Here is a 27,224-nt window from a genome sequence, read left to right as displayed (position 1 = left end):
GAGAGGTTACATATTACATTCAGAGCTCATCCCTCAATGTTAATGTACTATGGTCAAACCTATACCACTCCCCTCCCTCATTTCTTCAATCCTCCCACCCTTTATCCATCCTTCCTTTATAACCCCACAACCATCACTTCATCCACACTTATCTGTTTTTTTCTTATGTTTTTTTACATTTGGATTGCTTTCGTTTTGGAGGACAAATTGGATTATGAATTGAAATTGCAACTTTTTTTCCCGCTAAACTGACATCTGAGTGGAATTGAAGTGCTTTGTTAGGATAACATACTATCATCTCAATATTGTTCAGCAACTTTTTTGTCTTTTTTGTTAATTGGGACCAGGGATAACTTTTTATAAGATGATCATATTTTTTTTCAGGCAGTAATGGGATATTATCAAGGGATTATCAAGGGTGTGTAATAATTTAGCTTTATAATTAATACATTCATTTTCCCTATCCTGATTATTTTTATTTTATTATTTTTCAATTTGGATGAACATGACATAAAATGAATATCTCTCTCTCTCTGTGACAATAAGATTACAGCTTAGAGGTATTTTATCTTCAAAACAGAAGTGGAAATAATTCCAATAGATTAAATTGATGATAAACTGGGATTAAGAGATCTACTTGATTTGAGTGGTTCATCGACAGGAACATTTTGGACCCTTTCTGACTTCAAAGTGGTAAACATTTATTACCCCTCTTTTGCCTTTTGTAGCAATTGACCGACTGAGATTTACTAGATATAAAATATCAAACATTTCTGTTTGGATTACCTGAATAACCATTTTTAGATGATGTATTCTGCTCAATAGGCAACACAAATATATTCTGCTGAAAGAACTGTGCTGTAGTCATAATCTCTGAATATTTTATGAATATGTTATGCCAAAAATTTAAAATGATTACATAAAAAATGTAATTGATGTCTAACTAATTGTTAATTAAAATCAGTATATAATATTATGTAATTTTTATTCTAGCATTTAATAATTTACAAAGTAATTGAATTGCCTTTTTATTTATTTTGACAGATATGAGGGGAACAACCCCAATGTAACAGGGACAACAGTAAGATAAAAAAAAAACAAACAAAAAAAAAAAAACAGACAGATAAACACTTAATTCAGAGGCAGACAGGTAGACAGACAGACAGGCAATCTGATGCCAACTGTCTCCTCTGTGACTCTCACCGGACGACTCCTCCTGCTGTTGCTATGGGCAACCCACCTCACCATGGCAACCAACTGGCTGTAAGTTGGTTTGTGTGGAATTGTTTGTTATGCCATAACTTTTAAAAGATGGTGTCACCTCTTTCTCTCACACTATCATGGTTCATCTGTGTTTCCTTTTAAACAAACTTAAAGGGGTAGTTGACCCCAGAATTTAAATTCTGTCGTCATATCACCCTCATTTTGTCTCAAGCTCTTATGACTTTTTTTCTTCCGTGGAACACAAAAGGAGATGTTAGGCAGTATATTATTAGTCTCAGTCACATTTATTTCATTGCAACTTTTTTCCATACAATGAAAGTGAAAGGTGACTGCGGCTCCCTTTAGTTTTCCTCCCTTTTTGTTTTGTACTTATATCCCAATATCCATTTAAAAATGACATATTTTCACATTCATATGTCCATCCTTTTTTTACATCTCAATATTTTATTTTTCTGTCCTCTATTTGTTTCTGCATTGTGTTGTACCTCTCTCTCTGTAGCTCTCTGTCACGTTTGCCACGTTCTCATCCTGTGTCTGGTGCAGGACCATGTGGCCGTCTGAGGGGGTTGTCACCAGGCCAGGTTGGGGTGTGCCGGGCACGGGGGGAGGTCATGGAGTCCGTGCGAAAGGCTGCAGAGATGGTAATTGAGGAGGTGAGAGAGTCTGAGACACAATAACTCTCAATTTTGTGAGCATTCTGCCATTTATTAATTTATGATTTTCTTTTTATGCCATGGAGATGATGGGGTCAGTAAAGAATTCCAAATTTCTCATCATAAAGTCCAAAAGTCTGCATTGATCTGGCATTTAAAATCCCATGTAAACATGGAAATTTTGAAAATGGAAATAAATTTATGCAATGTAAAATGAAGAGATATTTAATATTATGCACTTTTTCTAGTTCACTAATCAAATGAATGCAACTTTGTGACATTGACCATGTTAACTAAATAATAAAGATCAGATTTCCTTGCTTCCATCAAAGCACACAAAATGCTCTGAAACATTATCAAATATTGCAGGGATAACATGGATCATCAGGTTCTGCAGAAACTTGTGTAGTTCATGCCAGTTCAAGTGCATGCTGTAGTATAAGCAAACAAATTCATGTGCATTTTTCAATTCAATTGTTCATTGAAATTGTTACACTGATAGTATAATTTGTTACGAAAATGTTGATATAATATAAGTGATCGCTTCCCTCACTGCGGTGACATTTCTCTCAGCATCCCTCCTCCTCCCCATCCCTCATTTCTATTTCATAACACCTATATCATTTATTGATTAAAAATGTATTTCTATTCCTTGCTTTAGTCGTATTGTCAGAGGGGATCTTAGATCATAATAACATCATTCAGTTTAACAGTTTCAATCTGTTAATTGTGGTCTATACAGTATACTACACATTTAAACTCTGACGTCTGGCTGTTTGTTGTGTTTCTATCCCTGCAGTGCCAACATCAGTTCCGAAACAGGCGGTGGAACTGTTCCACCACCTCCCGTGGGATCAATGTTTTTGGACGAGTCATGAACCAAGGTTACAACATGACTCTGCATCACACAATAAGACATAATACACTCACAGATCACTTTAATAGGAACACCTGTACACCTTATTCATGCGATTATCTAATCAGCCAATCATGTGGCAGCAGCGCAATGCATAAAATTAGGCAGATACGGGTCAGGAGCTCATATCAGAATGGGGAAAGAATTTGATCTCAGTGATTTCGACCATGGCTGGTATGAGTATTCCTGGGATTTTCACACACAACAGGCTCTAGAGTTTACTCAAAATGGTGCCAAAAACAAAAAACATCCAGTGAGCGGCAGTTCTGCGGACAGAAATGCCTTGTTGATGAGAGAGGTCAATGGAGAATGGCCAGACTGGTTCAAGCTGACAGAAAGGCTATGGTAACTCAGATAACCACTCTGTACAATTGTAGTGAACAGAATAGCATCTCATAATGCACAACACGTCGAACCTTAAGGCGGATGGGCTACAAAAGCAGAAGATCATGTCGGGTACTTTATTAGGACCACAGTGTTCTTAATAAAGTGCTCAGTGAGTTTTTATTGGATTACACTGTTATTTTAACTTTACAACTACAACATAACCTTGAAACTGTAACATGGTATGCCTGTTACTGTTATGGAGTGTAATAAAATAATAGTAATAATTTTAGCAACAAGAAAACTTTTGCATAGCATTTTCAGCAAATAATAATGAATATCATGGTATCCTATATGTGCTATCAATTACACAATAACAGGTCATACTGTATATATTTTGACCTCAGAGATCTAGCTGTATAGGTCTTTGTCTCTTCTTAGGTACCCGTGAGGCGGCGTTTGTCCATGCTCTTTCATCAGCAGCAGTTGCCATGGCAGTGACTCGAGGATGTAGCAGGGGAGAGCTGGAGAGGTGCGGCTGTGACCGAAAGGTCAGGGGAGTCAGTCCAGAAGGTGAGTAAAGAAAAAGCTCAATAGCATTTGTTAATAACACATATTATTGCCCCTCCCTGGTTTCGTATTGAACAGGAAGTTCTTGCCCCTATATCGCCATTGCAAAGCCTTTCGATCAAACTAACCGGAGAAGTTAAGTCACACCCCGTTATTTCGCATTTGCACGTGGTTTGGACTGAAGTGTCCAGAGTGTTTAATTCGGACATTTATTTAAATGTTGCCTCAAGCATATGGCTGAACCCTAAATTACATATTAATAAGTCCCCTTTCTGTTGGTCAGAGTGGATTGGGAGGGGGGTTACTACACTCGGTGACCTATATGAGAGTGGAGTACTGAGATCTTTTGATAATTTGGTTCAACATTTTAAGATTCCTAGATCCCAGTTCTTTAGGTTTTTACAGCTGCGCCACCTGCTCTGTACTTTTTTTGGGAGTGGTGTACACCCCCCTTAAGCGGCAGATACTTTGAAAATGGTGATTACTGCTTATGGGAAAGGTCATGAAGCTTCTGTGTATTACTCCCTGTTAATTCACAGATGGAGCTTCGTCTTCTCTCAAGAGATTATGAGAGAAAGATTTAAACTTGGTATTGGAGGAGGGAGAGTGGGCTAGGATCCTAAAAAGCATCAGGTCTGCATCTAGAGATGCAAGGATCCGTCTGATGCAATTTAAGATTTTGCATCGGTTCTACTGGACCCCCTCTAGATTGTATAGGCTTGGTCTTAAAGACTCACCCACCTGCTGGCGATGCCAGTCAGAAGACAGGGACACAACCCATGTTTTTTGGGGTTGTATTAAGATTCAGGAATTTTGGTTGAGGATCCAGCGTTTTGTGTGTGACGTACTGGACACTCAGTTTTCATTTTGCCCCAGACTTTGTATTCTGGGTGATGGAGGGGTCCTGAATATAAGAGATAAATATATGAAAAGCTGGGTCCTAACCAGTGTGATGATTGGCAGACAGCTTATCCTTAGGGGTTGGAAGTCAACTGATGCACCCTCATTTCGTGAGTGGTGCACCGAGTTGGGTAAAGTGGCAGCTTTCGAGGAGATGACTTCTAGATGGCTGGGTAACCTGTCGAGTTATGGCAGAAAATGGGGCAGTTATTTGTCTCATTTGGAGAGGTCCAAGTGTGGGGCAGTGGAGGGAGACAATTGTTTTCCCCTATATGTTGAACTTTGTATTTTTTTATGTACTTATGTATTTCTATTTGTGTGTCTGTTTATATGTGGTATAAAGAGTTATAAGTTGATTCCTAATGCTTAATTTTGTGGTTAAATTTATTTTTGTCTGTCTTGGAATCAATAAAAACTGTTAATAACAAAAAAAATAACACAAATTTTTATAAAATCAAAAAATAATTATAAAATCATATTGTACAGTATGCCTGTCTCCTCCCCCCTCTAGGTTTCCAGTGGTCAGGATGCTCTGATAATCTGTCCTATGGCGTTGCATTCTCTCAGACCTTTGTGGATGAGCCTGAGAGAGCTAAAGGCATGTCGTCAGGGCGACCACTAATGAACATTCACAATAATGAAGCAGGACGGAAGGCAAGAAATGAGAATTAATAGATTTTATTAGTTGATTTATTTGATGTTATAAGTGCAACATCAAAACTCTCGAATCATCTCTCTGCTTTGTTTTCATGTTTTTTCTCTTTTCTTATCCAGGCGATCCTCCATAACATGCAGGTGGAGTGTAAGTGTCATGGTGTTTCCGGGTCCTGTGAGCTCAGAACCTGCTGGAAGGTCATGCCCCCTTTCCGTCGGGTTGGTGTTGTGCTGAAAGAGCGTTTTGATGGGGCTACAGAGGTATGTTTACTCGTGCAACCAATATGCCTGTGAGTTCATCACATCTTGACTTTAAAGGGTTAAATACTGTTGGTTAGAGGAAAAACTTTATAAATCTCTCCAAATGTTCTTCACACTTATCCAATAAGACAAAGAAGATAATTGCTGTTGTTTTTAATGGATCACTTGTGTGTCTAGACAGGTACACCAAAGTAAAGACATTTGTAAGCCTACTTAAATCACACTGGCTCTGTGCCAAAACCTTGCTATCTAATGCCTACATGGGCAGCTGCCCATTGCCCTTACAGAAATCGAGAGTTCTGGCAAACTTGCAGCAAATTTGCCGCAATTCGCCACTCATTATTTTCACATGTAAATGAGCTTTGCGGCAAACTCTTCATTGTCGCCAAAGGTTTGCTGCAGGTTCACCACTACCGTTGAAGAGCTGCAAACTTCTGGAAAACATATGCAGCGAATTGCAAGCTTATGTGCACATGAAAATAAAATTGCAGTGGGAAATTGCAGCAAGTTTGCGGCAAGTTTGTTAGAACTCCAGATTTTTGTAAGTGTAAGGCCTAACCAAGATGGAACATCAAACTGTAAGTGACTGATTTGGATCACTCTTAACTGGCAAAATAGTTAATTGGACCACAACAAGATACCTTAGACATTTTGGCCACAACAAGAAAGTAGCACTTTGGGACAGCCTTTGCAGTGAAAGCACACCTATGATGACTTACAATGCTGCCTTTGGAGGTAGCTCGTTAGATTTAGGAACAAAATAAATGTGTGATGAAAATGATTGTGCGATTGGTCTGCAGATACAATTGGAGTATCTAATCACTTGAAAAGGTCAAGTGTCATGCCCACCTTTTCTGCTTAGGTACGGCTAACACGTGTGGGCTCACGCACAGCTCTGCTTCCACGGGATCCCAATGTGAAGCCACCTGCCACACGGGATCTGGTCTACCTGGCTCCTTCACCAGATTTCTGCCGTTTAGACCCAGACAATGGCATCCCTGGCACTGCAGGACGACGATGTAATGGTAAAAGTTTAAAAACCGCTAACAGAATCACTCAGCAAAATAAACGTCATGATGATCTCTGCTCTTCTGCTACTTCTACTAAAATCATTTCTTATCTAGCAGAGGAGCACTTAAAGTCAACATGAAATCAAAATTGACCCCGTTTACTTTCTTAATACATGTTCCTGGTCTTAGTGAGCGATTCACCTGTGTATGTTCTTCCAAATATTCTTTTTTCGTCTTTGTAATCTTTAATCTGTAAAGTGTAATAAATTTGATGTTCACCTGCACAACTTTCCTTGTCTACTGATGTCACCTAGGCCACACGTGCTATTGAATAATGTTAAAGGAATAGTTCACCCAAAAATGAAAATTCTCTCATTATTCACTTACCCTTGTCTTTCTTCAGCAAAACATAAATTAAGATTTTTAGAAGAAGACAGAGCTCTGTCAGGTCCTTAAGTCAAGTCATTTTTATTTGTGTAGCGCTTTTAACAACACACATCGTTTCAAAGCAGCTTTGCAGAAAATCATGCTTTAACAGAAAATGAAACTGTAATATCTATAAAGTCTTAGAGTCATCAGTGTAGTTTGATTAAATATGAATGTAAATTGTGTATAAAAATAAATAATTAAATAGTTAAATTATAATTGTATTTAGAACCCCAGTGAGCAAGCCGATGGCGATTGTAGCAAGGAACACAAAACTCCATAATATGTTGGTTAATGGAGAAAAACAACCTTTGGAGAAGCCAGGCTCACTGTGGGGGCCAGTTCTCCTCTGGCAAAACAGCATGATAATGCAAATATTAGTTATTTGTGTGTAGTGCAAGTCATGGTTTAAATTAGTAAACTAAGTAAGTGTTAAGGGCCTGTGTTGAAACAAAGATTATGTATGAACTGTAAGATCAATGACAAATGTCTTTGAAGTCCATCCTTGATTAACTACAGATGTTCACATAGATCCATTGTCCTTTGTTAGTTGGCTGATGAAGGCTTTTGTTGGCAATTAATGGATAGTCTATGTATTCAATTTCAAGACTGAAGTCCATCAATAAACAAAGGTGATGTAGGCAGAGAGTGCATCGCTGTTCAACCAGCAGGTCATTTCGGTGAGGTTCGGTGGGGTCCATTCAAATATTCAAGGTTCAGGCAGTGGTATATGATGTATCCAATGTCTTACAGTTGGAGTTGGCATCAGTTCATCCTCTGAAGTCCATCGTAAAAGACTGAAGTTATGTCTGGCTAACACCGGCTGTAGTTTGTCGTCATCACTCAGCGACATGTAGCAGTGGAGTCTGACTCCAAGCAGGAACGGAGCTGGATCTGGCCAGCTCTGGTAACCTCGTGTTTTGAATCCCGAGGTTGAGACAGGGAAACAAATAGAATAATATTTGCGTAGATGGCATTTAATTTATTGCAGAGTTATAGATTATGAGAAATGTTTCTGAGAAATGTTTCTGGTTCTGGCAGACCTAACTAAAGCAGCCTAATTGTGAGTTGATGGATAAATTAGGTGTATGCCTGGCTAAATAGATGAGTCTTTAGTGTTGACTTAAACTGAGAGAGAGTGTCTGTGTCCCGAAAAGTGCGAGGAGTTAATAATATTAAGAAGAGGTTCTGAGATTACAGGGAATACCTCTTTTAAGAGCTTAGTTGGTATTGGATCTAACATTCATGTTGTGGCTTTAGATTTTTTTATATGTTTTGTTAGCTCTTCATGACCTATGACAGCGAAGGATTGAAGTTGCTCGTGAGGAAAATTATGAGACACTGTTTTCTGAGGCGCTGTGATAGTTGATTGCATAATTCCAGAAATAATTTCTGATTATTTCAATTTTATCAGTAAAGAAATTCATGAAGTAATTACTATTGTGCTGCGATGGAATATCTGGTTCAGTCGAGGCTTTATTCTTAACCAATTTAGCCACAGTACTGAATAAACTCCGAGGATTGTTGTAGTTATTTTCTATGAGTTTTCTCAAATATTCAGACCTGGCAGCTTTTAGTGCCTGTCTGTAGCTACAGACACTATCCTTCATGCACTGCGAAATACCTCTAATTTTGTATTTTTCCACTTGCGCTCCATTTTCCGAGCTGCTCTCTTGAGAACATGAGGGTGATCATTGTACCATGGTACGGGGCATTTTTCTTAAATTTTCTTTAATCGAAGGGGGGCGAAACTATCAAAAGTGCTAGAGAAGAATGTATTTATATTTTCTGTTATTACATCAAGTTCTTCTAGACTTTTTGGCTTACTGAGTATGTGAGACAATTCTGGAAGATTATTAGTGAAGCTATCTTTAGTGGTCAAAAGAATAGTTCTACCTGAATGATAGCGTGGTGTAGACTGAGTGACATTAGCTGATCGCAGCCTAAAAAAGAGATGAGGTAATGATCTGAGATGTCATCGCTCTGCGGTAGAATTTCTATAGTATCAACATCAACTCCATATGATAGAATTAAATCTAGTGTATGATCAAGGCGATGAGTTGGTCCTGTCACATTTTGTCTGACTCCAAGAGAGTTGAGAATATCGATAAATGCTAATCCCAATGTGTCATTTTCATTATCTACGTGAATGTTGCAGTCACCAACAATTAAAGCTCTACAGTAGTAGCCAAAAATATTGGCACCCATGGTAAATATGAGCAAAGAAGGCTGTAAAAAAAATCTGCATTGTTTATCCTTTTGATCTTTCGTTCAAAAAAATTACAAAAATTTAACCTTTAATTGAAGTAAAACGGGGTAAATATCTCATTATTAAAGAAATATTTTTCTCCAAAATGCATTGGCATTAATTATTGGCACCCTTTTATTCAATACTTTTTGCAGCTTCCCTTTGCCAAGATAACAGCTCTGAGTCTTCTCTTATAATGCCTAATGAGGTTGGAGAACACCTGGCAAAGGATCTGAGACCATTCCTCCATACAGAATCTCTACAGATCCTTCAAATTCAGAGGTCCATGTTGGTGGACTCTGCTTTCTGGCAGAGGCAGCCAGGTTTTGATTTTTTATCTGTTGGTATTTGATAGAGTCTGTGATGCCATGTATCTGAACAAGATGTCCAGGACCTCTGGTAGAAGAACAGCCCCACAACATTGAAGATCCAGCACCACATTTAACCATGGGCCATTTAATGAGTACTTCTTCAGCTCTGTGTGCGCCAAACCCATCTCTGGTGTTTGCTGCAAAAAAGCTATTTTCTTGTTTCATCTGACCATAGAACCCGGTCGCATATGAAGTTCCAGTAGTGTCTGGCAAACTGAAGACGCTTGAGTTTGTTGTTGGATGAGAGCAGAGGCTTTTTTTCTTGAAACCCTCCCAAACAACTTGTGGTGATGTAGGTGATGTCTGATATTTATTTTATTTTATTTTTTAGACTTTCTGACCCCAAGACCCAACAAATTTCTGCAATTCTCCAGCTGTATTCTTTGGAGATTCTTTGGCCACTTGAATCATCCTCCTCACTGTGCATTGAGACAATATAGACACACATCCTTTTCCAGGCCGATTCTTAAGATCTCCAGTTGATTGGAACTTGTTAATTATTGTGCTGATGGTGGAAATGGGCATCAATGCTTTGGCTATTTTCTTATAGTCACTTCCCATTTTGTGAAGCTCAACAACCTTTTGCCGCACATCAGAACTATTTTCTTTAGTCTAACCCACTGTGATTGATGATTAAGGGAATTTGGCCTGTGTGTTACCTCATATTTATACCCCTGTAAAACAGGAAGTCATGGCTGAACAATTTCATGTTCCTAGTCACCCAGGTGCACTAAAAAATGTAAAATATGAAGGGGAATATACTTCAGGTATATTTTACTCTTAAGAATTTCTAGGGGTGCCAACAATTGTGATCAATGTGTTTTGGAGGAAAAAAAATATTTAATAATGAGATATTTACCCTCTTTCAATCGTTCTATTTCAATTAAAGGTTCAATTTTTGTGAATTTTTTGAATGAGAGATCAAAAGGATAAACAATGCAGATTTTTTTTTTCACAGCCTTCTTTGCTCATATTTACCATGGGTGCCAATATTTTTGGCCACTACTGTATCTACAGTTACTACTAGATCTGATAGAAAATTTACAAATTCACCAAGGAAATCAGAATATGGCCCAGGTGATCTATATAGTGTAGCAAGGGCAAAAGACGACAGAGATTTTTTATTTATATCTGACGGTGTCACATTAAGCATTATTAGTTCAAAAGACTTAAACTTATATTCTGTCCTCTGAATAACACCAAAAACTTCACTGTAAATTGTAGCAACACCTCCTCCTCGACCCTTCAGATGAGGCTCATGCTTATAATGGAAGTACATGGGTGCCAGCACTTTGACAGTCCAAAAGTCACATTTAGACAGCATAAAATTAATCCATGTGACTCCATTCTATCAATTTGTCGATTCACAATGTTTGTTCATCTGTTGTAAATAAGCGCTGCTTCCAAATTCTCACGTGAACTCACCGACACGATTACATCACGCTTCGCACAGCTGGCAAGAATCGCTTTTTAAAAGTTAATAAAGTTTTAATTATCAATTTATTTTTACACAAACGTATCGATTAGCTTCAGAAGAAATTCACTGATCGACTGGAGTCGTGTGGATTACTTTTATGCTGTCTAAATATGACTTTTGGACCATCAAAGTGCTGGCACCCATGTACTTCCATTATTAGGACCTGACAGAGCTCTGACTTTTGTGCTCTGAGTGGGCTGTGTACAGAGCTAAGATATTCTTCTAAAAATCTTCGTTTGTGTTCCGCTGAAGAAAGACAGTCATACCTGGGATGGCATCAGGGTAAATGAATAATGAGAGAATTTTCATTTTTGGGTGAACTATTCCTCTAAAAGAATTTTCACCCAAAAATGAAAGTTCTCTCATCATTTACTCACCCTAATGTTATCCTAGATGTGCATGACTTTCTTTCTTCTGCAGAACACAAACAAAGATTTTAGAAGAATATCTTAGCTCTGTAGGTCCATTCAATGCAAGTGAATGGTGGCCAGAACTTTGAAGGTCCAAAAAGCACATAAAGGCATCATAAAAGTAATCCATACGACTCCAGCGGTTAAATCCATTTTTTCAGAGACGATATGATAGGAGTGGGTGAGAAACAGATCAATATTTAAGTAATTTTTTACTATAAAGCTCCACTTTCACTTCCACATTCTTTTTCTTTTGTTTTTGTCGATTTGCATTCTTCATGCATATCGCCACCTAATTTGCAGGGAGGAGAATTTATAGTAAAAAATGACTTAAATATTGATCTTTTTCTCACCCACACCTATCATATCACTTCCGAAGACATGTATTTAACCACTGGAGTTGTATGAATTACTTTTATGCTGCTTTTATATGCTTTTTGGACTTTCAAAGCTCTGGTCACAATTCACTTGGACCTACACAGAAGATATATTCTTCTAAAAATCTTCATCTGGGTTCAGCAGAAGAAAGAAAGTCATAATTGGGGGTGAGTAAATAATGAGAGAATTTTCATTTTTGGGTGAACTATTCCTTTAATTAAGACATTGTTTTAGCAAACTTGCTTTCAGTATATGTCACAAATATGTCACATTAGAACAGATAGGTTGTGAAAATGTTTACATTGACAACAATAATTTGTATTTTATTGCCCTTTACTCATCTATCATCTGTAGGAACCTCAAGGTTGGCGCCAGATGGTTGTGAATTGTTATGTTGTGGCCCAGGGTTTCGTGCAGGCCGGGCAGAGGTGGTACAGCGCTGCTCCTGTAAATTCTCCTGGTGCTGCTCAGTTCGCTGCCAGCAGTGTAAGAACACAGTGCTTATACACACCTGCCGAGAATAAGGCATACCTGGAAAAATTGCACACACTTCATTTTAGAATAGAACCAGATCCACCTCTCCTAGAACAAGTGTGAAATCACACTCCTATATTGCATGCCAGCCTGCACCAATCATTACATGTAGATAACAAAACAGTTTTATACAACACTTGTATGTACTCACTTCTTGTTACTTACAAAACAGACTCCCAATTACCTATAAAATCAAGGATTTGGCTAATAATTGTGATTAAGCTTGACTGCAGGAGAACAGATATCACTTTCATTATTCTCAGTGTGAACTGAAGGGTGTGAACAACAGCTGAACAACCCTGATGATTGCTAAAGCAATTGTTCACCCAAAAATTTAAATTATGTCATCATTTACTCACCCTAATTTTGTTTCAAACCCATGACTTTCTTTCTTTCTTCTGTGGAACACAAAAGTAAGTGTTAGGCAGATTGACAGTCTCAGTCACCTTTCACTTTCATTGTATTGAAAAAATATATCATTAAAGTGAATGGTGACTGAGGCTGAACATTCCACCTAACATCTCCTTTTGAGTTTCCCTAAAAAAAAGAAAAAGAAAAGTGATTAAGTTTGTCAGAACATTGGAACGGGAATGAGTAAATGATGGCAGAATGTTCATTTTTATTTTATGACCTTGCTCTAGAACTTAACAAGCCAACTCTACAGCACAAAAATGGCAATTGTCACCTTATAGTTAATTCAGACATATTTAATAATCATCAATATATTTTCTTATCAGTAGGAATTTGATTCAGTCAAATTCAATGTTGGCTGCTTGTGTCCATCAATAGATAAGTTTAGATGGAAATAAGGTGTGTGGGATGGTAAAATATTATGGTAATGTTTCACTGTGTACATTAGATTTTGTTTTAATATATAATCAACCAGAACACACGACACTACTACATTTCCTTATATGAGCAATTACACATAAAATACAAACCATTAACTTGCTCAGACAATGCTCTTAAAGCTGATATTAACCCCAGAATAACAGCAGGAGAATAACATTAGTATTGTCCATAAGGCCATCAAAAGATAGTGTTACACTCCAGTATAAAAATCCTCTCTTCTCAATTTTTTGTATATATAAATACTTTTCAGTTTTGCTGATTGTTTATTTATTTGAATTTGTCATGCCTGTGTGGCATTATGGAAAATTAAACCTGCATACTCACCCAGATTCATTCATCAGCTGTGTTTGTTTAGGCTTTTCCTGTTGCATAGTGTCTCTTAATTTCTATAATCTATACTGTCTTGTAAAATAAAGTGTTTTTCTTCCCAAATGTTGAGATGGAATAAAACATTTTTAAACATCTTTCGTTCTGTTTGCCTGCTGAAACACACCACACCACATTAACAAGTAAAAAACTAATACCATTTGTGTGTCAGTCGCACCACTTTTATTACAAATATAGTGAGATTCCAAACACCGTAGAACTTGACTAAGAAAAGGCCACATAGCCGCCCATCATCAGTAATCCTCCTTTCTTCTCACATGACTGTTAAGATTGGTTATTCAAAATATTACATTTCAAATTGTTATTTTATTAATAAAACACAATCAAATGGTACTCTAGCAAATAACAAAAATAAGTCATAAAAAAAAACAAACAAACAAAAAAAACTCAAGTTTCAAAATGTGTCACCACTAAATTCATTCACCCAAATGAAAAACAGTAATACATTTAATACATCATACTCAAAAGGCAAAACAAAAGGGAGAAAAAAATAATATAAATTCAGTTTTCTAAATGGCCAGCAGAAGGCACTGCATGGCTCGAGTAAATGCACTTAAGAGAGATTCTAGGAGCATGAACCACAGAAGAGAACAATTTGGCTCCTACAGAAAGAAACAAATGCTTTTAAGTGAAGATTCAACTGGCTGCCACATAAGGTCCCAAACTCTCTTACAATTATAACAGGTCATTCAGGAAAGGATGTGGCCACAGAGATACTGGTTTCTATTATCATAACACTCTGGTACACTGAAGGTTCCAACATTGTTTTAAACTGTTTTCAAACCATTGTTAAAAATATCTAAAATTGTTATTTTTTTCCTTTTTGTATATTACCATTTCAATCCCATTGTCAGCGATTAGAGCTAAATGAACACCCAAACCAATCACATCAGCTTGCTTTTGTGCCACATAACACAACATACATTTTGAGAAAACTGCTTTTATGCTTGCTAAGGTTTGACAATGCATCAAAAATGCTGTACTTAAAAGATCCGAGAAAGCTGAAAACAGCTTACTGCACACACACTGTCCCACCGGTTAAAGAACTAATAGCTGAGCCCCGCAGAAGCGTTAATCAGAGCAGCCAGAATGTTCTGCTTTACACTTCATGAAAAGTGCCATTTACAGCCATGAGCCTAAGAGCAAAGCATGTGTCAGGGACAAATCCAAAGTGCTGTCCAACATTCAGAAATGAAAGCATTTCAAATCATTCATTTTTGATGGTGATCAGAAAACCGAAGCATTTAAAAATGTAATGTCATGTATGTGTGCCATTGCAACACACCTGCGGTGCAAAAGACACCTTAAGCATTAAAGTAGATTCAAATCTTGTTCTGTAAGACATCACATGCGTAAAGTGCACATGTAACTTTTCTATTTCTATTCTTTGTTTTTAGGGCCATTGTTGGTTTCAGGGTTCTTAAATTTCTTGTTGTTCTAGAAACATTTACAAAGGCACAGTGTGCATTTATTTGTTTGCAATACCATTTATTTGCTGAATTCCTCCAGTTGTGACATGTTTATTTTCTGCCATTTTGTTCCCATGACATATTGTAATTATAAAACTCTGTCCATTCCAAAGCCAAGCCCTACCCCTTTTAAAACCCCACCAGAAAATGTATATTCCTCCGCCTCTCTTGTTGGAGTGAGTGCATCACTCACTGCTTGTGTTCCTACAAGAGGACACAGCGCTTCTTGGGTTTGGTCTCTGGAGGTTCAAGAGCTGCAAGTATAGCCTCATCAAATACATTCTTCAGCCCTCTCTGTGAGGAAGACAAAGACATTGTAAAATGAAATATGATTTACAGTAGGTCACATGGGTTATAATTAAAGAGAGCTGTTATGTCATAATGGGTGTGTGCGGCTTGTCTTTTAACCTGTGTGAGGGCGGAGCACTCCACATATTTGACAGCTCTGAGGTCTCTGGCCAGCTTCTCGCCACTCTCGGGAGATATGGGGCGCTGCTTGTTTTTGGCAAGTTTTTCCACAGTGTTACTGTCATCCCTCAAGTCAACTTGAGTGCCCACCAACAGAAATGGAGTGCGTGGACAGTGGTGAGAGATCTCTGGTACCCACTGTGAGAAAGCGAGAGAGAAAGAAAAAGAGAAAGTGGAATAGTAAGACGGTGAACAAAAAAGCAAGAAGATCACAGCAGAATCAGAACAAACGTCCCACCAAACTCAGAAAGCCCACTCACAGCAACACTAGAACAAGCAATCATCAAATACATTATCATAGTACCTGATAACCTGTTTACAATGTTCTGTATTGAAATGGTACGAAAAGGTTAATTATCTATGAGAACTTTATACTGCCTATTACATGATCACAAACCAAATAAATACATGGATGTAAATTATTTATTATTGACATTATTTTATGCAAGAACGATCACAAAGTGATACAAGAGACATGAAACTACCAGAGCTATGTAGAAAATCAATTGGCTGGAAAACGATCAATTAGACAGTTTACTGGATGTTAAAGAAGAATATTTGACCGCAGGATGACGTGATTGATCAATCTGAATCAAGTATTCCAGGGATATACTGGAATATAAGGCTAAAACGAAGATGATTTACAAATATCAGGGATGTCGTGATACCGATACTGGTTTCGGAATCGGATCAGATACTGCACTCATATACTTGTATTCGTGCTAGTAAAAAGGCTAAGATACCAAAAACCGATACCATATGACGTCTGAACAAAATAAATGCACGCTATGTCCTAGTGTGATTATTAAACTGCAAAGGCTGCGATTTTATAAATTAAATATATATATAGTTTGCATGTGCTGCACACTTCAATGTAAATGGATTTTGTTTTAAGAATGTATGAATGGAAATGTGAAGTCGGCTGCTCATACGAAGGAGCTCTAAAATACCATGAGCATCGCATGCTCTGTTTGTAGCAAATGACTACAAATTACTTAGGCTGTCTCTCGTATGGAAGGCTGCGTGCTAGTTAAGACGCGTCCTTTGAAGGCTGCAGTATACCGAGTGTCCTCCTTTAAACAAGCCTCATTTAAACAAGACGGCCTTCATAGGACAAACGGAAACGGAACGTAACATGGTTGCTATGACAGCACGCCACTCCTAAACAAGCGCAAGTGCTTTGAGTGAGAAAGGAACAAAGTCCCTCTGGAAGGGAATGCATGAGGTACATTTTAGGAGAGTTTTAATGATGTAAAGAGAAAAGAAAATAGATTTTACAGGTGTACTTTTAGTCTAATACTTTATTTTAATTATATATTAATATAATTATACATATTATATACTCTGCACTCATCTACTGAGGTACTTCAACTTGGGAATTAATATTCCTTGCGTTTGAACATCATATTTACGGGCAAATTGGCGTCATTTTTTTCAGACATTTCCGTTGAAGCAAAGAATTGTGGGTTGTGAGTGCCCACGAAGGATACACCTCATGCATCCTCTGAATTCCCGTGATAGAAGGTCGCATTCGAAGGCTGCATTCAAAGTGTCCTACTCGCTTTTTTTAAACGAGACAGCCTCGATGACAGCCGACAAATGCGACCTCCATAGGACGCAGCATTCCAAACGAGACACAGCCTTAGAGTGCTAATGCTGTCTTCATGTGCTATCGGAATTATCCTACTTCCCACTTCTGAAGTAGTAATTATGAGTATGTCGCATTCAAGTGCTTTTTTGTTGACAAGAACAGGAAACATGGATGACCCCAGGGGCCGTATGCATAAAACTTCTCAAAAATGCTCTTAAGAATACTCTTAAGCTTTGACTTAAGTGTTAAAAAATTCTTAGCAAAGAGCAGGACTTGTGTAGGAGTAGGAGCTTTTTATAAAGATGCTAAAATCAACTTTCAGTAAAGTCTAAGACTGATTTTTAAGTGCTGACTGAGGTGACATTTGTGTGTTGTAAAATAAGAACTACAATGCTGTCTACACAAAATAGCCGCCCTCAAACACTGAATCAGCTAATAGTGAACCTGCAAGGGTATTATGTCAGAGCGGCATGACACCACTCAATCGTTCATGATTTAATACAACACATTATAAAACAATATTATGATAATAGGATATTTTGTGGCATTTAATTCTTTGTATAATCAAATGAAAAAGCCATTTTTTTAAATGTATTTTTTTAACCATTATTTTACATCTTGTCGAATGTTGTCCTCAAATGATGAGCAAATTGAAGGCTACAAAAAAAATAGAAATGTAAAGGTGTGTGCTATGCATTGTATGCAAAACATATTGCAATATAAATTGCATATGCTTTTCACATTAGGGCTGGGTATCGTCAGCCACCTCACAATATGATACTTATTGTGATACACATCACGATTTGATATACTGCGATACATCACGATATCATGGTTCGATTTTGCTTTTAATTTCAATTAATTTGGGTATAGTTCAGTTATAATATCCATTTTGCTTGCATAAAGTATGAAAGAAATTATCTTTCAGCTAATGCTATTTTTCATTATATAGGGGACATTCTAACTTGTTAAATTACAGACATATCAATTTTACATTTTATTTTATCATTTGCTTTTTTTATGTAGTCCATGTATTACATCAATAAATATGGCGTACTGAAATTGCATATACTGTATTATATTGCATATATACAGTATAATATTACATGTTTGTTGTTTACATGACTAATGTGTACTATTTAGAAGTATTTACTTGGATATGTGGAACAAGTGCTAAAATGATAAAATGTCAAGACATGTGGTAGGGACGAAAGTAGTGTTTGTTTGGTTGAATGGCTTCTTTACGGCATCTATGCTATGTGTGATTAGAATTAAACGTTTCTTTTGTTGTTGTTGATAAATAACTGACTGTAGAGAACAGAAAGGATATTAAAAGAGACATTATTAAACAACAAATGGTTTGCTTGGATCTAGTCTTTGGACTCACATTACACAGAAAGTCAAAACTTTTACTCTCAGCATGCAGGGAAAAGATATTGGTGATGAACTTCTATGCCACTACATCACTCAAACACTGGTGAGTGAAATCAAATAAAATAAAAAAAAACAGCCAGTGGCTAATCACAGACATTTTTTGTAGCAAATGGGAAGCATTTATGCACATCTGATTGTTGGGGACTGCAGATCTTGGCTTTTTAAGAATCGACATTGGGATTGTACAAATGAAGATCAAGTAGAAAATCTATATTTTTGTCCGGCCCTAGATCCAAATGCGTGAGAGTGGTCCAGCACGTCTGTGAGAGAAACCGTTAATCCTGCTGGATATGTTTGTCTCTTTCGTGACTCATAGAAGCGCCTCTGACTGCACTGAAAATATCACGAAATATGGATCCAAGTATCAATATAATATTGTGAGAAAAAGTATCACGATATATCAATATTTGATTGTATCAGCCTTATTACACATTATCAAAACAAAAACAAAAAAACTAGTGCTTGTCCACAGTTTTAATGTATTTTATATATTGAATGTATTTTCATGTGTATGTATATATTATAAATGTGATTTCAATTTAAGAAACTAAAGACAATAAAACAAACTCTGTTATAATCCCATAACTGTTATATGTAAGATTTCAATTAGACACGGTTCAAGTTAGAGTTAAATTTGACCTTTAACATATCAACAGTATTTTATCAACATCAAAATTTTAGTCAAAATGATTGCAGTCCCTTTCTCTGTCGTTGCACGCACTTGCTCTGTGATGTAAGCCTATTTAAAGTAATAATGACTCTCTTGCTGTTTTGGACAAGTTGTTTTGCGTTTGCCAAATATAAATGGAAACTTGCATGACTGAGTTTATAATAAAATCAATAAAATGTAAGTTATTGAGCAGGGCTTAAAACATCTCTCAAGCGCATAACTGCAGAAGGAATCTAGACACCCCACATGAAACAATGAGCTTTTATTAAATGTTTTATATAAAGGGTTTGGTTCTTTTCAGATGCAGCTCTGTCATTTTTCAAATATCTTTTTCCCACCATAGAAACAAGTTTTCATTACTGTAAAGTGACACACTTAAGACAAAAATATTACTCCAAGCTTCTCTATACATACGGCCCCAAGTTCATTTATACATCTTTCTGGAGGAACTTTTATTTTGACACCATAATACATATTACTCAGCTTGCTAACAATAATGGAATTTTGGTCAAATACAAGCTATTTTCACAGTGTAAAAATGAACAACATGCATCACATGGTTGCTGATATGCATAACTGAATATGAAAAATTATTAAAAACCTGTCATTCACTACAGAAAACGTACTCTCCTCCGCCATGTTGAAAGTATACGACTCCTCCCATCTCGGAAACTCGGATATCAAAATGATCTCAGAGTTTCCCAGTCGTAATAATGACTTGAGGGGTCTTTCATGTGCAACTTCCGAGTGGGAAACTCGAATTTACGATATTTCCGACAGCACGTGTAGGCAGCATAATTCACTATGTAGCGTGCAGCACATAGAAACGACATATTTAATGAAATAGCAGTCTTTTACAATTTAATAATCACAGTGGGTCACGTAGCGACTAGTCTGAACCTCGAACGGCACGCCCACACTCCGTGCACTAACCGCCTGATGCATATAGCACACAAAACTGGAAAACGCTTTCTCGATCAACTCAGTGCAAATCTGATTGGCTTGTTCGATGGAACTTCCATGAGTAGACTGACACACAACATTTCATCAGCCCGCCTGGAAGCCGAGTTGTGTTCACACAAGGTTCTGCGTTGATTGAACAAGCTATTCTGAGGATGAAATCATGCTAGGTCAGTGATCTTTCAAATCTTTTAAAGATATTCAGAGTTTCATTTAAGACATGTAGCAGAAAGTGAAGCTGATATCTACAAGCAGAGCTGCATTTTCTGCTTTATCTCCTTAAGTTATGTCTGTGAAATTCTCTATTATGAGGTTTTCGGTGCTGTACTTAGACTCTCTACAAATTTTCAGCTCTTCTCCTGTGTGTTTTCTGTGCAATCGCTAGCCGAGACTCGTGCGCCATTATATACATTTTCCCCCATGTCGGTCTTTTATTATGGTATGATACATCTCCGCTAACCCCACCCCTAAACACCCGCAGTGACAAAACCGACTGTGACTGGTTGCTTTACAAGTCAGTTAGATGGCTTTTCCTGTCTAAATATGCGGTTCTTGGCCAACTGATGCAGCTATAGACCCAAGACCTATGCCATAGTCATAGGTCTGGCTATGCGAGGTAACGTAGCAACCTACTTTTCCGGAGGTGAGAAGCTAACATCAAAAGCACACAGAAACGGAAAGGGCTTGACTCCAAAATAAAAGCTCCATTTAAATGGAAAAAAAGTTTGACAAATATATCACTACTGTATATAGTAATTCTTATTTTTAAGGAATATCTCACATCTGTAATGCTCTGTTGTGCAGCACTTTTATTGAAAAAAAATTACTCCAATGTTGTATTTTGGATTGTGCTGTGAGATACCATATAAAAGCTCTTCAACTGTTAAGAATAATACAATATCACTTTAAAATTAATTGTTCTATTTTCATTTGATTACAGTTTTAATGAATGTATTTATTTAGACCCTATTTTGATGATAAACTTTAAATAAACTGTTGAATATGGTATTCAGAAAATAAAATAAAAAACAGCCATCTTTATCGGCGAGTACCGAAAAGGAAGTATTGGTACTCGTAATCGTTCCCCAAAAAATGGTATCGGGTATCAGTTTGAATACACAGCAGAGCTATTCATTTGAGTTTCCAGTCTTCAAGTCCAGCAGGACAATCTGGTACTGATAAAGACAATGTTTTACTGACATCAAACAACATGTGACTTAAGTGTTCAGTCATCAAAGAAAAATCTGATTAAAGCAGGTATCAACAATGTAATGTATTTATACGTGATAAAGTGTAAGAGAACATGGGGGGGATTAGTAAACAGAAGTTTCAAATCATGATATACGAGCAGAGTATAACATGAATGTCAATAAGACTATATGAGAAATTCTGCTCTACCATGTTTCCATCCCTGAACAAGGAGACAAGCAGGAAAAAAAGACTCACCTTCTCTTTCACATTCTCAAAGGAGGAAGGAGAAACGACAGAGAAGCAAACCAGGAAGACGTCTGTCTGAGGATAGCTGAGAGGCCGAAGTCTGTCATAGTCTTCCTGACCTGAGAGAAAAGGAACAGATGCAGCTCGTTTTCTGCTCGGAGAGTCATTCAAGATGGGACTTTTGATCGGAACAGCAAAAACTGAAAAATAGCAAACTAAAAATAAACAGACTGTAACCTAAGCTGTATATTACCTGCTGTGTCAAAAAGTCCCAATGTATACGGTTCCCCTCCAATCATGACTGTGACAGCATAATTATCAAACACCTACAAACAGAGCAAGATAAATATATTGTTACAAGAGTGGACTTTCAAGCACTTTTAATTCCTAAAAAATGCTTTTCTTCTCAAAACATTACTTTTTTGAGATCTTGTGGATGTATTTTCAAGCTTTATCCAGAAACTGTACCAGTAAAATGTCAATGCTGATTGAGCTTAAAAAAATGTCTCAGAAGGGAACTACATGGTTCCTTCAAATCTATATATAAAAAATGTAATACACTACTGATAAACAAATCAAATGAGTTGGAACTTTGATCCTATCAAAGAAAACTGTCACCCTACCCACCTAAATTCATTGTAATCTCAATACATCACATCTCAAACCAGAAAACACTAAATGTGTATCTCCAATAATCTAATCAGATAACCTAAAACCAAATACACACATACCTGACAGCTTAAACAGCACAAAGCACACAAGACAACAATAATAACAGGCATTACTACTCATAATCATTCAATCGCCCTGAATCTCTGACCCAGAGCCCACCACCCTTTGCTCCGTTACCGTGGGAACATATTCAGAGGGGAATTTGTTGGTTGTGTATGAGATGAGGAGGCAGGTCTTTCCAACAGCTCCATCTCCAACCACCACACACTTTATGGTCTGCATCTATGTGGTGAGAGAGAGATTGAAAATCGTGTTAATAGCACTGCCCACTGGCTCTCATGGGATTCAGAAATACCTCTGAGTGAATCATTTGGGATTTGTTTGTTTCGAGCATTTCCAGCTTTCACTGTCCCCTTTGTGTACAATTATGTCATGCAGGTTGAATAGCATAACAAAATTGCCAATAAGGCCTAAGTGATGGGATTTGATTTTAGAGACAATGGCAGACATACAGACAGACATCTAGAAGTATGTGTCAATTCTGAGAATATTTGCTTCCGCATATTAACGCTGCTTGGAGAAAGACTCGACTTTGCCACTTTCTCAAACTAGCACTAACATTATCATCAGATTTAAACCTTCTGTACCGTTTGTTTTATCACGATGTGCATTCATTTGTTTGTCATTTGGCCTTTAGAAGCCCGTGTGTTCTTATTAATGACTACATTTGGATAAAGAAAGCAACTTAGGGCAGGAAAGAAAATAATAAGTGGCTTAAAAGGTAGAAAACTCATTAACATGTTCATCATTCATTAAACGCTACTCAATATCTAAACATTACGTATGTTTATACTCACAAATGTTGGCTTTTCACTCTACAATCATTTAATTCTGATCTCTTCTTCCTAACCAATAAAGTTCAGCACTTTACCAGATGACTCAACCCCATTTAACTTCACTTTCTCACAAAAGATGAGTTTGTGGCGATGTTAGAAAATCAAATAATTATTCTGAAAGATTTGTCCGCTTGGAAGTAAATCAAAGTTTTGTGTAATGAGGGCGACAGGATGCTGCGAGGCTAAGCTAACGCGCTAGCACCACTGATAAGGCCACAGATCATCCTAAATCAAAATTACACCACGGTAAAGCCTGAACTAAAACATATACTATATAATATCATGTTTATCAGTTAAATGCCACGTAAAATACTGGGGGAATAATGACGGATTGCTTACCGTTCCTCTCCGGCGACTAGGCGTTGGTTACGTCCGGGTTTGAGAGTATCGATCTGACGTGAATGAAGGCGAAAAAACGTCCCGACGAAAATACTGCGTTACCCAGCCTGCCCACTCTACCCACACAACCGATTAAAACGAGTGTATTTAACGTGTTGTTTTATTTTCAAGATTATATTTTGGAATGTAAAGAACAGTATATGGTGTTATATAGCATTTAGTAATATATTAATTGTTTCATTGGGAAATACCACATACATAAGGAAAAAATGGGTTTGGCTTTGAATCGTATAATAAAACATGTTTTAAATTAAAGTTTTTAAGTTTTAAAGGAACTTCAATTGATGTAAAAGTATTTTTTCTGGCAACGTTAATGGTGCTATTAATGTGAATATGTACAATTACCTCTTGTTATGGCACTGAATGAATAAAAAATTCAAATATATATATTTTTCATTTATTTAAATGTTTAGACAAAAGATTAGAAGATACAAAACACACACATACATAAATAATAAAAAAAAAAGGCAATTACATGAATTTCAAGTCAAGTGTTTGTTTTTTTTTTTTTGTTTTTGTTTGTTTGTTTTTTTTTAATCCCCTTTTCTCCCAATTTGGAATGCCCAATTCCTACTACTTAGTAGGTTCTCGTGGTGGCGCAGTTACTCACCTCAATCTGGGTGGCGGAGGACAAGTCTCAGTTGCCTCCGCTTCTGAGAAAGTCAATCCGCGCATCTTATCACGTGGCTTGTTGTGCATGACACCACGGAGACTCACAGCATGTGGAGACTCATGCTACTCTCTGTGATCCATACACAATTTACCACGTGCCCCATTGAGAGCGAGAACCACTAATCGCGACCATGAGGAGATTACCCCATGTGACTCTACCCTCCTTAGCAACCGGGCCAATTTGGTTGCTTAGGAGACCTGGCTGGAGTAATTCAGCACACCCTGGATTCCAACATCACAACTCCAGGGGTGGTAGTCAGCGTCAATTCTCGCTGAGCTACCCAGGCCCCAGTCAAGTGGGTTTTTAATTGTCATTCCTCTATATAGCTTATATACATTGGAACGAAAAGTTGTTACTCCAGGACCATGTTGCAACACAGAGCAGCACACAAGAATACATAAATTGCAATACACAACAGAGTGCAGGACAATAAATACACAGAACAGAAAAATAGATACATAGGACAATAAATACACAGGGCAATAAATACACAGAAAATGAGCTGTAGACTGTAAACTATTTTGTAGTGTAGCAGCAATAAGTACAGCATAATTATATGTATATTTAGGTATAGCAAGTGTAGCATAAATGAGTTCCATAATAATAAGTGACTGATGCAGCTTTGTAAAGTGCAGGTGTGCAATGTTTTTGAGTCATACTGGGTTAGGTGTTTGACTACGCTAGGTGAGCATTGGGAGGCAGCTGGGTGTTGAGCAATCTGACTGCCTCAGGGAAGAAACTGTTGCGGAGTCTGCTGGTGTTGGCACGGATGCTCCTGTACCATCTGCCAGATGGCAGGAAGGTGAATAGTCCATGAGAGGGGTCGTCCGCAGTACTGGTGGCTTTGCGGAAGCAGCGGTTGTTGTATGTGGTGTCGATGGTGGGTAGAAAGACTCTGATGATCTTTTCAGCTGTTCTCACAATTCGCTGTAGGGTCTTGCGGTCGGAGGCTGCGCAGTTCCTGTACCACACGGCGAGACAGCTGGTCAGGACGTTCTCTGTCATCCCTCTGTAGAAGGTGGTGAGGATGGGAGGGGGGAGTTTGATTCTCTTCAGCCTCCGCAGGAAGTGGAGGCGCTGCTGGGCCTTCTTGGCTAGGCAGGTGGTGTTAAGAGTCCTAGAGAGGTCCTCCATCATATACACACCAAGAAACTTGGAGCTTTTGACTGTCTCCACAGTTGTTCCGTTGATGTGCAGTGGTGAAATTTGAAAAGCTTCTGGGTTTTCTAAACAAAGTAAAACATTACATGGTTCTAAGGTTTATGGTTTTGTTAAACTTTGCTGTCATGTCTATTCTGAAGTCAATCCAAAAGAAACAAATTAGGGACAATGAAGAAATAAATATTCCATGTCTTCAACTGATGTGTTGCAAATACGTATCGCATGTGGTATGGATATATCTACAGATGGTCACATTTACTGGATAGTATCTGAGTGATTTGTAAAATAATTTATTTTATTATAAATAACGTATTTATATGGTAATGTCAAGATTTTTTTTTTATTTTTTGCCATAAGGAGTGAGGTTTAAGCCATTTTGTTTTACATGTGGAACCAACATTGTATGAATTTCTAATGACATTATTATTAAAACGTTTATCAAGAACGGAAAGACCATTTACGAAAGGTTGAGGATTTTGCAAGGCTAAATTATTAGTGTCTACAACTGGTTTTGGATAAGGTTAATATGCCACTGGGGATTGCATTAGTTACTTTTTTTAATTATTTTTCATTCACAAAAAATATATGCATGTATATATATATATATATATATATATATATTTCTATTTTTGTCAGTAAGTTGGTTTACAACTAATATATTATGTTGGGTCCAACTCTCCATGTATGACTTGCTATTGTGAGTGATATTACCATTATTCCTTATCAAACATCTATTGGCAGAGAAATGGTGTTTGTATAAAAGTGTGACCACTTGTACTGTAATGCTTGTTTGTGATAATTAGCCAAAGCAACAGGAAGTTTACCGACAAAAAAATATTTAACCCTCCCATTTTTTCAAATAAATTGTATAGGAAATATGTTGCCCACCGAGCTCTTGCTCACCACACCAAGAACCACACACAGCAAACACAGTATGCAGTTCCTATTGAGCAGCCGCTAGAGGCGCAATACCTATTAAAATGACGCTAAAGGGCTAGTAAGTGCGCTTCGCTAAAGCTGCATTGCTAGAATAGCCATTCAACGTTTTGTGAGTTTGGAAAAACAACCCAAATATGATATCGTTAAGTGCATAGGTATTATAACACCAAAGCGGGTGTTAGTTACAGAGGAAGGCTTTTGAATGTTGATTAATCATATAGAATATCTGGCAAAACACTAGCGTGATTCAATTTAGAGTTCAGAGTGGAAATGCTGCTTTGCTACTTTCAATGAGAAATTCTTTGAATGCGTCCTGTGCTCTGCCATCTAGCGATGCGATAAAAGGTTTCTCTTGCGCTTCACTGTTTACGTTCTACAGAAGCTCAGCAAGCTCTATAAATCTGCGATGTTTGATTTTGAATAAAGCTCATTTTACTAAATGAAATCCGTTCCAATTTGCTCTTGGCGTTCGATTACATTTTCTAAAGACTGTCAAAGTGAACAAAGGTGGCTGGGTAAAAATAAGGATCGTGTCACAATAAAAGCCTCTTTATCACGCTCTCTCTCTATTCCGTTATTTTCCTCACTTTTTTTCTCTCCAAATATATCACTAAAGACATAAGTCTTGCCAAAAGTCATATTTATAATACTCGTAAAAACAATCAATAACTCTCAACAATAACCCACTGGTCACCAAAATGTAAACGCAACCGAACAAATAACAGTAGCCTAATATATCTTTATACCCCATTACAAAGGCCTAATTAACCGCGGCATATTCCTTTGATTTCACTGTTTTTCCCTGATCCCCCGCATTTCAATATTAAGGATCGAGCTTTTATGTTTATACACCGGAATGT

General features: G+C 37.4%; 2 protein-coding genes across 2 annotated transcripts; one reads left to right on the top strand and one right to left on the bottom strand.

The window, feature by feature from the left end:
• The first annotated feature begins 219 nt into the window (after positions 1-219).
• On the top strand, positions 220-13,672 carry wnt4b (wingless-type MMTV integration site family, member 4b). Its single transcript, XM_051721067.1, has 10 exons — positions 220-418; positions 547-693; positions 1,045-1,263; positions 1,724-1,877; positions 2,677-2,761; positions 3,559-3,690; positions 5,099-5,241; positions 5,362-5,502; positions 6,365-6,527; positions 12,177-13,672. Exons 3-10 carry the CDS (start codon positions 1,175-1,177, stop codon positions 12,344-12,346), a joined length of 1,077 nt encoding a protein of 358 aa, XP_051577027.1. The 5' UTR covers positions 220-418; positions 547-693; positions 1,045-1,174; the 3' UTR covers positions 12,347-13,672.
• Positions 13,673-13,734: 62 nt separating this feature from the next.
• Positions 13,735-23,632, bottom strand: cdc42l (cell division cycle 42, like). The gene is made up of 6 exons (XM_051721068.1): positions 23,532-23,632; positions 22,474-22,578; positions 21,878-21,950; positions 21,634-21,743; positions 15,473-15,670; positions 13,735-15,358 (listed from the first exon to the last, which is right to left on the bottom strand). The coding sequence occupies exons 2-6, from the start codon at positions 22,576-22,578 to the stop codon at positions 15,269-15,271; spliced, it is 576 nt and encodes a 191-aa protein (XP_051577028.1). The 5' UTR covers positions 23,532-23,632; the 3' UTR covers positions 13,735-15,268.
• Positions 23,633-27,224: the final 3,592 nt, after the last annotated feature.

Source organism: Myxocyprinus asiaticus, chromosome 16 (genome assembly GCF_019703515.2).
Source record: "Myxocyprinus asiaticus isolate MX2 ecotype Aquarium Trade chromosome 16, UBuf_Myxa_2, whole genome shotgun sequence".
NCBI classification, from domain to species: Eukaryota; Metazoa; Chordata; class Actinopteri; order Cypriniformes; family Catostomidae; genus Myxocyprinus; species Myxocyprinus asiaticus.
This window is presented reverse-complemented; position numbering and strand designations above follow the sequence as displayed.

Coding starts and splice junctions, on each gene's coding strand:
- wnt4b (XM_051721067.1), top strand. CDS start 1,175: ATGCCAACTGTCTCCTCTGTGACTCTCACCGGACGACTCCTCCTGCTG. Junction 2,762..3,558: donor TGGACGAGTCATGAACCAAG/GTTACAACATGA, acceptor GTCTCTTCTTAG/GTACCCGTGAGGCGGCGTTT. Junction 6,528..12,176: donor TGCAGGACGACGATGTAATG/GTAAAAGTTTAA, acceptor TATCATCTGTAG/GAACCTCAAGGTTGGCGCCA.
- cdc42l (XM_051721068.1), bottom strand. CDS start 22,578: ATGCAGACCATAAAGTGTGTGGTGGTTGGAGATGGAGCTGTTGGAAAG. Junction 21,951..22,473: donor CCTCTGAATATGTTCCCACG/GTAACGGAGCAA, acceptor CTCTGTTTGTAG/GTGTTTGATAATTATGCTGT. Junction 15,671..21,633: donor TTGAGAATGTGAAAGAGAAG/GTGAGTCTTTTT, acceptor GCTTTCTCACAG/TGGGTACCAGAGATCTCTCA.